Raw genomic sequence first — 16,085 nt, forward strand, 5'->3', positions numbered from 1 at the left:
AAACCCTGGAATTAATACTTAAATAATGGGATCAGTTTAAATATAAACAAATGAAACTTAATTGGTGGATATGGATTGGCTGTTGGTGGCTCTGCCCACTTTTCCTTATATTTAACCTTAGTCCGCCAGCGACCAGCTGTGAAAAGTTTGGGGACACTAGCATTAAATGTGTTAGAATGGCAGCAGTTAAAATTCCGGTACCAAAGAGACCTTATCCGCACACCTTAGCTCTCCAAACCTGTATGCCCGGTGCACACTGCTGGAGGGATCGGCACCCTCCAAAAATGGTACAACAACAAAAAAGCAAATGGCACTCAGGGCTTCAAACAAGGGAAAAAAACCCTTAAAGTATTTTTATTGCGGAGGTGCAACGTTTCGGGGCAACGTGACCCCTTTATCAAGCTTGATAAAGGGGTCACGTTGCCCCGAAACGTTGCACCTCCGCAATAAAAATACTTTAAGGGTTTTTTTCCCTTGTTTGAAGCCCTGAGTGCCATTTGCTTTTTTGTAGCAGTTAAAATTCCCCCACTTTTTCTAACCCTGAATACATAGTCAGCCAGTGACTGTGCAAAGTTTGGGAACCCTGGCATAAATAGTGTGAGAAAGGCAGCATTTTGCATTTACACCAAAAAAATTCAATAAAGTCTGATTGGCTGTTGGAGGCTCCACCTACTTTTTCTGAACCTGAACCACCGTTACCTGACTAGCTTTGCAAAGTTTGGGAACCTTAGTATTAATATTTAAAGAATGGCAGCAGTTTAAATTTAAACAAATGAAATCTGATTTGTGAAATCTGATTGGCTGTTGTTGGCTCTTCCCACTTTGTAAACTAGGAACGTAGTCACCTGGTGACAAACTGTGCAAAGTTTGGGGACCCTGGCATCAAACCAATAAAATTCAGTAGGTGAAATCTAATCCTAAATCAAACCTAATAATTCAGTCCCCTAGTGACCAACTGTGGAAAGTTTGGGTACCCTGGTGTTAATTCTGTGAGAATGGCAGCGAGTTGAATTTCTCCATTTAAAGTCAATAGGTAAAATCTGATTGGCTGTTGGTGGCTCCACCCACTTTCTAAAAACTTTTATACGTAGTTACCCAGTGACTGATTGTGCAAGTTTGGGAACCCTGCCAACAAACCAATAAAATTAAATAGGCAAAATCTGATTGGCTGTTGTGGCTCCGCCCACTTTTTATAACCTTGAACCACAGTGACCTGGTGCATAACGCTACAAAGTTTGGGGCCCCGGCGCTATTATTGTGAGAATGGCAGCAGGTTGAATTTCCCCCATTGAAAGTCAATAGGTAAAATCTGATTGGCTGTTCATAGCTCTGCCCACTTTTGGGCATCCAACAAATATCATATTTTCATTCAGGCTGACCCCATGACTATGTGATTCAAGTTTGGTGAGTGTCGCCATTTGATTGCCTGTTGTTGACTCCTCCCAATTTGGGTCATCCAACAAATGTCGCTGTTTCATTCGGGGTGACCCCATGATTATGTTATTCAAGTTTGGGGGGTGTAGCTTCAAAGCTGTAAGAGTGGCAGCAGTTTGAAAAATTTTCCTGTCAAAATCAATGGAAAAATTGGAGTGTTCAGAGCAGCGCCACAAAAAGACGGGGGGCGGGATCGCTTAGAAAAGCACAAGCAACCTGCTCTGCATTTTGGAGAGTGTCTCCTGGGGTATAAATATTGGATAAACCTAATAGGCTTGTTTTGCCTCCAATAAGGATTAATTATATCTTAGCTGAGATCAAGTACAAGGTTCTGTTTTATTATTACAGAGAAAAAGGAAACCATTTTTAAGAATTAGAATTATTTGATTAAAATGGAGTCTATGGGAGATGGTCTTTCCATAATTTGGAACTTTCTGGATAATGGGTTTCCGGATAAGGGATCACATGCTTGTATTATGATCTATATTTAACTGTAATTAGTTAACTGCATGTATTTATGTTGTTTTTCAGTCCTTCCTAGCATATTTTTATTTCCTTTCCTTAGAAATGTTGCCATAATTTGGATTTACATGAAACATGTGTTTCTTCAGACACCACAGTATTTCCAAGAACAATATCTAAAGTGAAACAAACAGAACACATTAGTGTGAGAGTGACTTGTTCTTCTATAACCACAACTTTTGATCACTCCTTCATTATACTAGAAAACTGTATGTGATTTAAAAATATATAGTATACTTACATGGAAGAACACACAGCAGCACAAGGCAGGTCATAGTTTGTACTGAACCCAGCAAGCAGCTACAACATGTACTGAGCTCTAGTTCCTGACAGAACCTCAGCATGAGAGATTATAGTAATGTTTCTGGCTCCACCTTGGACCCGCCCATTATGTAAATGTAGTGCAGAAAAGAGTACAATTTCACAATTTTCTAGTACAGGTATAGCACTAGTACAGGCATAGGATCCATTACCCAGAATCCATTATCCAGAAAGCTCCTAATTATGCAAAGATCATCTCCCAAAGACTCAATTTTCAGCAAATAATTCTAATTTTTAAAAATGATTTTTTCTCTGTAATAATAAAACAGTACATCTAGTATACATAAATCTAAAGCAACTGGACTTGTTAAGTAATCATTGAAGATGTTTCACTACTCATGTGAGCAGCTTCTTCAGTTCAACTGACTGGTATGGGAAGTCCTCAGCATATATACTCTGCCACTAATCCAATCACAATGGCACTTTGTAACTCTTAAGAAAGGTGACATCTGAAACTCACAGAGGTGGGAATGCTGTGGAGTTACTTTGATAGGATTACCAAAGCAATTCCCATGCAATTCTTCAAAACAGGTGTTACTTGTTAGAGTTGCATGAATGGGTGTGTGAAGAGTTCTGAAACTGCCAGGGTACAGATGTTAGAACAGCATTGTATGTAGCAGACAGATGGTGTTGAAATCCCCCACCTCTATTTAGGGATGGTTTCTCCACTTTAACATGAATGGCCTCTTTTACACCTCTTTCAAACCTCTTTGTTTTTCCTTTGATGTTGGATCCTTTGGGTGTACAAGTTTTTGTTGCAGTGTGTTGCTAGGTTTGAAAAACACAGGGATGTGGTGTTTGTTGAAAATTCTCCTAAAACAGTACCTTGTACTTGATCCCAAGTATGCTGCATGAATTCATATTGGTGGCAAAACAGTCCTACTGGATTTACTTAAATGTTTAAGTGATTTTTAGCAGACTTAAGATATGGAGATCCAAATAAAGGAACAATTTCATATCTGAAAAAACCCAGGTCCCGAGGATTCTGGATAACAGATCCCAAACCTGTAGTACACAACAGAACATGTCCATTGGTTCATTGTATAACAAACTATATTAGTTGGCAAACCATCTAAACACATATGATTTACACATGCACATTTGCACATGCATAACAAAAACACATTTAACAGCCTGTAATAAGAAATAATCATTCTTCCGGCTGTGATAGTGTCCTATATTAAAACATATGCTTCAGATTTTGTTCCCTAGGGTCCAATAATATTACACTTAAATCAATATACAAGCATTGAATGGATGTATGTCCAAAGGCAGAGTTGTGTAGGTCCCTGGCAGGGTTTAGGCCAGTGTAGGGTCCCCATGCCTACATCATCAAAGAAACACATAGCAATACATAGGGAGGGAAAGGTAGCCCATAAGACACTGAGCGTTTTGTTTGGGCTTTTTTTTTTTTCCTAAAACCAGGGGTACAAAACATGAGCTTATGGCATTGTTAGGGCTAGTTTAGATATTCATCTAAGGATCAGTGTGACAGTGAGGTACTTACAGTACTTGTAGCACCTTTTACTTCAATATCATTGGATATTATTATTATTAATTATTGAAGCACTATTCCCTTTAATGCATTGGGTTGTGATGAATTGGATTTATTGCTCTAAAGATTTATGAATGTATGCAATATTGCCACCTAGTGATTTAAAGTGCACTCTGCACTGCAATTTAATAGGTGTCAATATATAAATTTATACTGTTTGCTTGAATTGATTTTTTTTTATGTTGACATATTTTTGTGGGGACACTTAATGTTTTTATCATTATGATAAATGTATTTATTTCAATTGATTTTGCACTCTCATTACTTTGTCAGATTAGGTGTCGAATCATAGAACAAGCTGATTTTCTTATTAAATGCTCAACCCTTTCTGTAAGAATCAACTTATTCTTTACTTTCTTTGATATCGACATTGCAGCCATCACATAACCCTTTCAACAATTTAGAAATAATCTATAAATAAATTTGATATTTTGGAAAATAATAATACATTAAACTGTATTTCCTTACAATGCCTTGCGGGCAAAATGTTAATATCAGTAATCAAATCAGAGACACAAAGTTGGTGCAAGGTGCATAGCTTTTTATATAATTCATGATTTATTTATTTAGTTCCTCAACCTAACATTTTTCTTTTTTAGTTTCAACCAAAGCACTTACCCCATATGTAATAAAACACTGGCCTGGTCTGGCCTGGTGTGGTAATTTATAGCAATTGATAAGATGTTTGCATTTAAACAAGTAACCAGTAAATGCTACCTGCTGATTGGTGCTCTATGGCTACTACTCCATGGCAAACTTAGTGCCTTTTCTTACATAACCCCAGCAGATGTGAGTTGCTGACAGTTTTCACCTAACTGGCTGATTCTAGCCAGTCAGTTCTGAGCCATCAGTTTGTAATCCATGGCTGACACACAGCATGGTTAAGTGGTTTGCAGGAGGTAGAATTGGGAAAATATGTCGAATTTTTAGGCCATTCATATCCCAAAACATTGGTTAAAAAGACGAAACCTATCTGAAAAAAATTATTAGATTGCTCTTCAGTTCCCATAACTTTACCTAGTCAAAACAGAACTGATCATATTCCAATCCACATACCGGTCACCGATTCTAAGCTTGTTAGTTACTCTAAGCAACATTATCATTCATTACAATATAAGGGTAAGAAGCACGTTTCTACTGGCAACAATAGAAGTCGCTGGGGGAAAGCCCTTTGCATTGCTTCATTTTCCAAAGTCGCCCAAAGTTGCCTGCAGAAGCAAACTTCACACAATTTGGGATTAACGAAACAATGCAAAGGGCTTTCCATTGGCAACTTTTATTGTTGCCAGTGGCAGGCCACAAAGGCCCGGGCCTAGGGCGGCAAAATTTAGGGGCGGCATGCCACCCCGCTGCAATAAAATTGTGAAATTTTACGCCCATACGGAGCAATGGGGACTTCTCCCCACAGCTCTGTATCGGAGTTTAAATTGGCGCGGCTGCGCTAGGTTCGCTTGCACATGCATGTGCAGGGGGGGCATGAATGGGGGGGGGCAGCCTCGGGGCGCTCAGATTTGAAATCCGGCGCTGGCCAGTGGACAGCCTTTTCGGAGCATTTAGTTGCCCGTGATAGCAGAGACCTATCGCAGGCAACTAACTCACTCTGTGGGTTCTTACCCTAAAGGCCTTTGAGTCATAATTGATTCGGCACCCTTCTTCATTCTTCACATTCGATCCCTTATAAAATATTGTCAACTGCCAGGGCCGTCATCATGGCCTGCCATTTAGTAAACCCATACAAACATATTTCATGGAAATTCCTTCCCTTGTAAATAAGTCTTACCAGGCCCTGACAGGACTCTTGTCTGCCCCCCCCCCCCCATCCTTGATGGTGGCCCTGCCAACTGCATCTTAAAAATATCTAAGTACACTCCCTGTTGTTATCTAGGAAACTACAACATTGTATAAAAAAAGATTAGTATACTCATTAATGAGTGCTTTAAACATTATTTGTAAATGTAAGGAAGTACCAAGAAAATAACTTAAAAAATATGAATTAATATTAAGGATAAGATTACTACTGTACTATTGAATGCAGTTAGTTTTAGGCATGGATATTCTGTATGAATCTTAATTATTTTATATGTCCATATTCATGCAATTGTCCCTTAATTGTTTGGGGTGATTTTGCCCTGGAATGCAAATTTTATAGAAATGCCATAGCAGACTGGATTCTAAGTTTAAGGTGGGGAGATGAATGAAGTTTTGTGCCTTTGTTTTGTGTTTGCAGGAATTCAAATTTTCTATAAAATATTGCATAGATACATGCATATACAGTTATTTATACTGTCAGTCAGCAGCACCATGGAGAGAGCCAGAGCTTCTTGTACAGAGGAGGCAGCAGAGAGAGACACTGTGGGACGCAGAGCACAATAATACAGCCCAGAGTCAGACTCACTGACACCAAAGATCCTCAGCTCAGTGGATTTGCTCTCTTTGTTCAGTTTAGCAGAATACTTTCCCCCAGGTTCATCCTCTTCCTTGCTGAACTGATGCCTGTGTAGAATAAAGTGAGGTCTCGCTTCTGGCCGCTGGATATACCAGTGCAGGTATGGGTCGCTGTCTATTGTTTCATATGTACAGCTCAAGGTAACATTTTCTCCCGCCTTAATAGAAATAATAGGATCTTGTACAACTTTATCAGCCACCAGTAACCCTGAAAACAAAAAAGCTATAGTGAAATTTAAGGAACATTATATATCTACCCCAGTCTTGTTCAATATACCTTGTTATTATTATACCAGTCCATATTAAAAATGATTCCCCATAATTACCTGATACAAAAGTAGAAACTACTGCACAAAGCCATATATGCATCTTCAAAACAGAGGATTTGCCTGCAGTTTATACTGTGAACAAGTAGGTCTGTTGGCTCTTACATATAGGTGACAAAGGGAAACAAGTATTGCTCCACCCCCAAAGAATCAGAGAGCGAAAGAAACAGAGATATTTCATTTTTAAATATAGGAAAAGGGAAATGGACATTATTCTACTTACCAAGAACAGCAGATACAAATGGGTGGGTTATTGAAAATAGCTCTAGTACAAAGTTGATCCAGGGACTGGTCCGATTGCCATCTTGTTATCAGGAATTTTCCCCCCACTGAGGAAAATTAGAGAGACTTTTTTTTCTCCTTCCTATAAATAAGCTAGCAGTTAGGTACGTTACACTTAGACAGAAAATCTGAACTTCATGAATGTGTGTTTTTATTATTTTGTTTGCTATAGAAGCAGAAAGCTCTGTATCCTTGTCACTCACAAATTTGAGAATGTGATGTTTTTCTTGCTCCATCTTGTGGCCATATTCCATATGACTATTGCACATGCAAAATGTAAAATCTGGATGTTATAGTTAGAGATGTAGCGAACTGTTCGCCGGAGAACTAATTCGCACGAAAATCGGGTGTTCGCAAGTTCGCAAGTTCGCGAACTTTTAGCGAAGTTCGCAATTTTGGGTTCGCCTTAGCTGGAGCCAAATTCTGACCTCTCACCCCAGAGCCAGCAGATACATGGCAGCCAATCAGGCAGCTCTCCCTCCTGGACCACCCCCAGACCACTCCCTTCCATATATAAACCAAAGCCCAGCAGCCATTTTACATTCTGCCTGTGTGTGTGCTTGATGAGTTAGCATAGGGAGAGAGCTGTGCAGGGGTTTGAGGGACAGTTTAGGTAGCTTTGCTGACTAGTAATATACTTTCTACTGCTCTGTATGTAGCTGCTGGGGACAGCTGTCCTGCTGATCTCATCTGCTGTAACCCAATAGTCCTTGTAAGGACTGCTTTTATTTTCTGATAACTGTTACTCTAGTCTTCTTTTCATTGTGTACTGCAGCTCCGTCTGTGTGTGTTGGAGACAGGTGTGCTGCACATAGTAGTGCACTAAGCACCAACCACACATTGAACCGGCTGTAACCTTTACACGACTTGATTGGCATGTAGACGCCGGACGTTTTAAAGCAATTTATTACACAAGTTTAGAAATGTAGTGTGATTTCTGCCCTTTACAGCACAAAACGCAACGCTGTGTCAACGACGTATTTTTCAGATAAATTTTTGCCCTTGATCCCCCTCCTGCATGCCACTGTCCAGGTCGTGGCACCCTTTAAACAACTTTAAAATCAGGTTTCTGGCCAGAAATGGCTTTTCTAGGTTTTAAAGTTCGCCTTCCCATTGAAGTCTATGGGGTTCGCAAAGTTCGCAAAAGTTCGCACTTTTTGGCGGAAGTTCGCAAACGGGTTCGCAAATTTTTTTTGTGAGGTTCGCTACATCTCTAGTTATAGTAGAGAGAAACAAAGCTGATAAATTCTATTGTGTTGGTAATCTTCTATTGTGGGCTGATGTAACCCCTACCCCACTGTCTAGTTGTGTGATGCTCTGGAACATAATTGAGTGCTTAAGTATAATGTATGTTCACAACACTATGTTGTCCTTATAATAAAGAAAATTAAGCAACTTTGAAATAAAAAAGTCCAGGAGCTATAAGCTACTTTCAATGGTTTATCAGGGTCTTTTGGTTTTCTGTAAGTAATAGATTCTACTTTTCCTGTAGAATTTGTTGTCAATTTTGAGTACAAAAAATATGCAAGGCCATAATTTATAGCCATTCTTAACTGAGCCTGAAGACCCCACAGCACCTCAAAAATATACATTACTAAAGCAGTCTCCTTTGTGTTTTACAAGGAAAAAATTCCTTTTTAACAACCAAAAAGAATAAATAATAAATACCTCGACCATTGAATTTCCTTATTATTCATAAGGGCCACAGGCCTCTATATTTGGATGTAGGGACTAAGGAGAAAGAAGGTATTGGAGAACAGGCAGGCCAGGAAAGACTGAAAGTATAAAAACAGATTTACCACAGAGCACACATTAGAACTGAGGGAACTGTGAAAGGGGCCATGATGGGGCTTGGAATTTGTCCAACCCCCAGAAGTATTTTCTTAATAGAAAAATCATTAACCAAGGGGTAGAGCTGAGAAAAAAGCTACCAAGGAGCATTACAAGAAAGCAGGCACAATTTAGCTTGTAGGAATCTGAACTTTGGGTAGGTGGTAAATAATGGGGGTTGTGTACTGGGGACTGGAGGTGTGGTAAGCACAGTACATACACTGGCTCCTGTGGCTCAACCTTAAGGAACAGTAGCCACACTTTAGGTCCCTGGTTCTAGAGCAGAGCATTCATGATCTTGTTGCAATATATCTTATGACCAAAATAAATGCATAGCTTAAAGGAACAGTAACAAAAATGTATATATTTTAAAGAAATTAAACTATAATGTACTGCTGCCCTGCACTGGTAAAAGTTGTGTATTTGCCTCAGAAACATTACTAGAATTTATATAAACCCTGCTGTGTAGCCATGGGGGCAGCCATTCAAAAGAAGAAAAGGCGCAGGTTTTATAGTAGCTAACAGATAAACCCTGTAGAATACAATGGTGTCTTATCTGTTATCTGTTATATAACCTGTGCCTTTTCTCCTTTTTTCCAGCTTGAATGGCTGCCCCCATGGCTACACAGCAGCTTATTATATAAATTATAGTAGTGTTCCTGAAGCAAACACACCAGTTTTACCATTGCAGGGCAACAGTACATTATATTTAAATTACTTTAAAACACTTTAATTTTTTGGTGTTACTGTTCCTTTAACACTAGTTAAAATAGTATAACAAAAGAAATAAATATGTTTATTTATATTTTAAAAATCTGTTTTTGGCTGGCATTCCTCTTAGCTGTTAAGCCCTTTCATATTAGATAGGGACCAAGGAAATAGCTTAAATAGCCATGAATATTATGTAGCTGCCTCAGGTTAGAAATCATTTATTGATGCTTAAAACCACATTGATTTGTCCCACTGTATTACATTTATATTATATTCATATAGAGTCATTTATACTCTACGAGCTGCTCTTAGGAGGCAAAAACCATAGAAACTATGGTTGTGATTTCATGTCCATATGTTTATAGTCATAAAACTACCATACATATGAAGTGCTGCATAGGCACGTACTGTACAAATAGAGTCATTTATACTGTCAGTCAGCAGCACCATGGAGAGAGCCAGAGCTTCTTGTACAGAGGAGGCAGCAGAGAGAGACACTGTGGGACGCAGAGCACAATAATACAGCCCAGAGTCAGACTCACTGACACCAGAGATTCTCAGATCAACGGATTTGCTTTCTTTGTTCAGTTTAGCAGAATACTTTCCCCCAGGTTCATCCTCTTCCTTGCTGAACTGATGCCTGAGTAGGATAAAGTGAGGTCTCTCTCCCGGCCGTTGGATATACCAGTGCAGGTATGGGTCGCTGTTTGTTGTTTCATATGTACAATTTAAAGTGACCTTTTCTCCATACTCAACTGCCAGAAAGGGATTCTGTAAGACTTTATCAGCCTTGGACAATACTACAAAGATAATAAATGAATGATTTAATACATAAAAAGACATTCACGCTAAAATACACATGGAAAACATTTAAAATAAAATGTCTCTGCTAATATAAGTGACACATATGTCATATGTAGAATCCTTCTTTCTTACCAAATAGAAAAGTGCAAATGAGTGCAGATGTCCCCAGATGCATCTCTGAAAGAAAAGACTTGACCATAGGAAAGAAGGCTTAAAGAAAAGCTTCACAAGAATTGATAAGGAACCTATAGGCAGCCTTTGATGCAATGCACACATACAGGCAGGGCTATTATCTCACTGATGTAGGTGAGAAAGTCCCGCCTTTAAGTAAATCAGCATTGCCCCACCCCCAAAGAATAAACTGTAAAGGAGATGGGGAGCTTTCTGTACAGAAAGAAAAGAAACTAGTCAAATGTTAACGTTCAAATAAGTGAAAGCATATAACAATTCTATGAAATAAAATATGACGCTCCTGGCCAGGTTACTTTATGTGGTTGTGTAAAAAGTACCTAGTGAGAAGGAGAGACAGAGCAACATTATCAATAATCATATTGTATTGTTTTCCTTTTTAATAAAACATATTCTCCCAGAAATAAAATCTCTGAGTTTTCATTGTTTGGTTTAAAAAAGGGGAAACAGGTAAAGTGGCATGATGGAGCCTGTTTTGTAGCTTGTTGTGTACTTTAAAACCACACTCATTAGAAACCTCATGGGCATTTGAATTTGCGTCTATGTTGCCATTATGTCTCTCCTTCTAAGTCTTGGCTTGGGAGCAGCCGAGGAAGTGAATGCACCCTATGGAAGTATGTAAGTGGTGTGCCGAAGAATCTCCTTGTTCTCCTAAGTCACCATCCAATACTGATCTTTAACCTACAAACTTGCAGAGGATTGTGATTTGTTTTTATGCAATGATGGTTAATTGTTAGTGTTAGGTATGTAAATGTCCTAGGTTTATGTGAGCACTATAGGGTGGGGGTAACATGCACCCAGTGGGATTACAGTGAAGTACCCATGCTCCCTCTGGTGGCCATATACCTCCTGACTACAGTGCATGCAAAGCAGAAAACCTTTATGTTAAAATAGTGTACCGGAATAAACAGACAATACATTTAAGATTACTTGCCCACTTGCTTTATTGTGGCTCTCTAATATAACCTTCCCAAATTTTTCTTTAGTTTCCATGAGTTTGCACAAATTAAATTGCTGCAGTCAATTCATGTACAGATGAGTCCATTGGTTTGACAAAAATGAAAAATACCAGAAAACTAAAAATAAAGACTTAGAACCAAGATATATATAAATTCTATATACAATTTCAGCAAGTTAAAGGAAATATACAAGCAAACAGAAAACAAATGCTTTAACTGTAAAGACAATACAGCTAACTACAAATATATGTAATATAAATGCAAAACATTTCAAATTTTTAATAAAGGAATTGAATGCTCTACATCAGTGCTGTCCAACTTCTGTGGTACCGAGGGCCGGAATTTTTCCGACCTATGTGGTGGAGGGCCGATAATGGAAGCCAGTTTTGACCACTCCCCTTTTTGAAACCGCACCCACTTGAAACCACACCCATGTTATCACATGACCATACCCATATTAATGGTTGTAGTACAGCAAAAACCTGCCATACTCTGCCTGCCCTACCCTGCCTGTATGCCATACTCTGCCTGCCCTACCCTGACTGTGTGTGCCATACTCTGCCTGCCCTACCCTGCCTGTGTGCCATACTCTGCCTGCCCTACCCTGTCTTTGTGTGTGCCATACTTTGCCTTCCCTACCCTGCCTGTGTGTGCCATACTCTGCCTGCCCTACCCTGCCTGCGTGCCATACTTTCACTGTGTGTGCCATTCTTGGCTGGTTTGTGCCATACTTGACCTGTGTGTGCCATACTCTGCCTGCCCTACCCTGCCTGTGTGTGCCATACTCTGCCTTCCCTACCCTGCCTGCGTGTGCCATACTCTGCCTTCCCTACCCTGCCTGCGTGTGCCATACTTTCACTGTGTGTGCCATTCTTGGCTGGTTTGTGCCATACTTGACCTGTGTGTGCCAAACTCTGCCTTCCCTACCCTGCCTGTGTGTGCCATACTCTCCTTGCCCTATGCTGCAGGTGTGTATGGCACACACAGGCAGCATACAGTGACACAATGCTGGCACTGCTCCTACAGTCTGCACAATAACTATATATTAAAAAACTTTTTAATTGCAGTACCACCTCAGTAGCCTGATTACAGCCTGAATCTGAGGTGAGAACCATGCAGGGGGGCAGTTAATCACAGTACTGATACCATTTAAAGCTTACACAAGAGTAAGCCATCAAAGCAGCCAGACAGGTGGGGGGCCGCACAGAGGGGGGTCGCCAGTTGGACAGCACTGCTCTACATAATAACCTCAGCAACCTGGGACAATTCACCACAAGAATGAGAATGAAAGACAGAGACAATAGAAAACATAACAGCAATCCTTTAGATTGTAAGCCCTTGTGAGCTGGGCCCTCTGATTCTATTTATATTCTGTAACCCTTGTTACATTAGTGTGAAACCCCTATTTATAAATGAGGGTTATTATTATCGTATACTGCAAACCGACTGACCGACCCTCAGAAGTGACCTTGTGAAATACAAGGAGAGACAAACAGGCAGTGATTTAGTGCTAGTGATTTTATTATCCTCCCTTGAGGTTTTTAAAAAAAAAAACTCAACCAATACTTCAAAAAAATGAAACAATGAGAAATATCTTCTTAGACCTGCCCTTGTTCTCATACAGACCCTTAACAGTTTATTGTTTGGAGTTCCCTGGACACCTCATAGGATGGTGGTAAGTCCTCTTGTAGAGAAGTGTGATGTGTGAACAGTGCCATATACAGCTCATCCAGGGACTAATTCCCCTGCTACTCATCTAATGTGGTTTATTTAATTATGTGACTACAGGACCAGGGGCGCTGCTACCATGAGGCAAGTTGAGAAACTCGCCTCAGACAGCAGCACCCCCAAAGTTACCAGGGGCGGCAAAAATCCACTCCTGGTAACTTTAAGAGACAATTTTCCTGTTTTTAAAATGGACATTTGACTCTGCTATTGCAGAGAGTGCAATCGCATTCTCTACACTAGCAATGTGGCTCCCCCTGTACCCCCTCCAGCACTGTAAAAGTAATTGTGGGGGCCGAAGAGGGGCAGAATTGGAGAATCCGTCTCGCCTCCCCTGTACTGAACTGTATTTTGGGGAAACTGAACAGACCCTCCGACATATTCACAAGTTCACAGATTTAACACGAAAACAGAATTTGCAATTAGGGGCACATTTCAACAGCACCAACCACAGTATCAATTAACTCAGTGTAAAATCAGAGAATTTCAGCATAGTTTCCACAGTTTTGTGAACTGTTTTGAGTAACAAAATAGGACAGTTTTGTTTATCACTATGTATCATGCTGGGCAACCCAGTTGAAGTTTGTGTTTATATTTGAGTGTTGTTTTACCACATACTACCATGGTTTGTGACCATTGTGATAGTGTGTTACTATATGTGTACATGGTAATGCACATGCAACCAGACCCATTACAAATTCATGTATTTATAAATGAAAGCTCCCATGGTTTTATGAGGAACTGTGTTAAGACAGACTTTGTTGATGTTTAGAATGCACATTTCAAGGGTGCTGCATAGACAAACATATCAAGTCATTTATACAGTCAGTCAGCAGCACCATGGAGAGAGCCAGAGCTTCTTGTACAGAGGAGGCAGCAGAGAGAGACACTGTGGGACTCAGAGCACAATAATACAGCCCAGAGTCAGACTCACTGACACCAGAGATCCTCAGCTCAGTGGATTTGCTCTCTTTGTTCAGTTTAGCAGAATACTTTCCCCCAGGTTCATCCTCTACCTTGATAAACTGATGCCTGTGTAGGATAAAGTGGGGTCTCTCTTCCGGCCGTTGGATATACCAGTGCAGGTATGGGTTGCTGTCTATTGTTTCATACGTACAATTTAAAGTGACCTTTTCTCCATACTGAACTGAAAGAAACGGATTCTGTAAGACTTTATCAGCCTTTGACAACCCTGAAAATAAAATAAAAGAGCCATTTCAAAACATATCACCAGTTAAATGCATACAAATATACATGCTAAAATATGAGTTGTTGAAAATATATTTTATAGAATATCTCTTCTAATAAAAGTGACATAATGTTTAGATCAGCCATATTTAGAAATGTTCTTTCTTACCCAACATAACAGCACAAATGATTGCTGGAGGCCACAGGTACATCTTTAATAATAAACACATGGGTGCTGTGTTTAGTCAGAGGAGAGAAGGTTTAGGGAGGAGCTCACAGGAATTGATAGGGAGACTGCATACAACTCTTCATGCAATGCACACATACAGGCTGGGCTATTCACTCACATATGTAGATGAGAAAGTTCTACCTTTGAGGAAATGAGAATTGCTCCACCCCCCATATAAAACTAAAATGGAGTACTTTCTATACAAAAATAAATAATAAAAACTGGTCTACAATGCAAGTAAATAAAGGTGTAAAGAATAACTGTTTCTTTTAAATTTAACATGAAGTTCCTAAAAACTGGTCAGATTACTTTCTGTGTGATGGTAAATGTACTGAGGTGAAAACAGTATCTAATGAGGAAAAAAGAGAGAAAGCAAAGGGACCACCAAAATAATTATATTAACTGTATTGTCTTCTTGTTGTAGTGTAAATGTATGAATATCCTATCATAAATGAAATCGCTCTGAATTGTTATCACTAGTGATGAGCGAATCTGTTCCGTTTCGCTTCGCCGAAAAATTCGCGAATCTTTGAAAAGATCCGCGAAACGGCGAAAAATTTGCAAAACAGCGAAAATGTCGTGCGACAAAAAAAATTGTCACCCGCGGCTATTGTTTTGTCGCGCGGCTATTATTTCGTCGCGCGTGGCTCTTGTTTCGTCGCCCGCGGCTATTGTTTTGTCGCGCGGCTATTATTTCGTCGCGCGTGGCTCTTGTTTCGTCGCCCGCGGCTCTTGTTTCGTCGCCCGCGGCTCTTGTTTCATCGCGCGGCTCTTGTTTCGTCGCCCGCGGCTATTGTTTTATCGCGCGGCTATTATTTCGTCGCCCGCAGCTATTATTTTGTTGCACGGCTATTGTTTCGTCGCGCGCGGCTCTTGTTTCGTCGCCCGCGGCTCTTGTTTCGTCGCGCGGCTCTTGTTTCGTCGCCCGCGGCTATTATTTTGTCGCGCGCTATTGGACGTGCGGCGAATTTTTCATCCGTTTCGCGGAACAATCCGCCAATGGCGAAACGCGGAAATTCGCCGCGAATCCATGCCTGCCAAAACTTTTCGCCCATCACTAGTTATCACTTAGTGAATATTCCCTCTAATGGTGCAGTGGCTGCAGTAGTGCAGTTCAGGAGGGGGTAGAGTGGCCTCTTCAGTAGTCTTAACTAAAGTACATGGGTTTCATCAACTTCAGCTTACTTGAATGTATTTCATAGACTTCCAGTCTCTCAATAACATGAAAATTTGAGATCTTAAAACCTCAAACTCAAATATACATTATTTTTGGCCACAAACTCAAATTAATAGATTTGCTTCTAAAGAACTGCTACTTTGTATTCACACCGTTCAAATACAGCACATTTGCCTACTGTCCCTCCCCTTCCACATCACCATCCATCTCTATCCTCTACGTTAACCAAAAATGGCTCAGGGCTGTGTTTAGTTTTTTACAAAGATGTTTCATTTTTACCTATGTTACTGTTCCCTTTGTGTGACAGAGCCACATGGACTTGCAGCTCACTTACAGTAGCACTATAGTGTGGAACATGCACCCAGTATGATTACAGCAAAGAATAAAT

At 40.1% G+C, this 16,085-nt stretch overlaps 1 protein-coding gene across 1 annotated transcript in view; it reads right to left on the minus strand.

The window, feature by feature from the left end:
* trac (T cell receptor alpha constant) overlaps window positions 1–14,603 on the minus strand; it is a 343,953-nt gene extending 329,350 nt beyond the window's left edge. Inside the window, exons 1-2 of the mRNA NM_001007866.1 lie at window positions 14,461–14,603; window positions 14,001–14,295 (exon numbers count right to left, since the gene is read on the minus strand). Of these exons, the coding sequence (NP_001007867.1) occupies window positions 14,001–14,295; window positions 14,461–14,467 (302 nt within the window). The 5' untranslated portion in view covers window positions 14,468–14,603. The remainder of the gene's footprint in view (window positions 1–14,000; window positions 14,296–14,460) is intronic.
* Window positions 14,604–16,085: the final 1,482 nt, after the last annotated feature.

The sequence above is a fragment of the Xenopus tropicalis genome, chromosome 1, assembly GCF_000004195.4.
Source record: "Xenopus tropicalis strain Nigerian chromosome 1, UCB_Xtro_10.0, whole genome shotgun sequence".
Lineage (NCBI taxonomy): Eukaryota > Metazoa > Chordata > Amphibia > Anura > Pipidae > Xenopus > Xenopus tropicalis.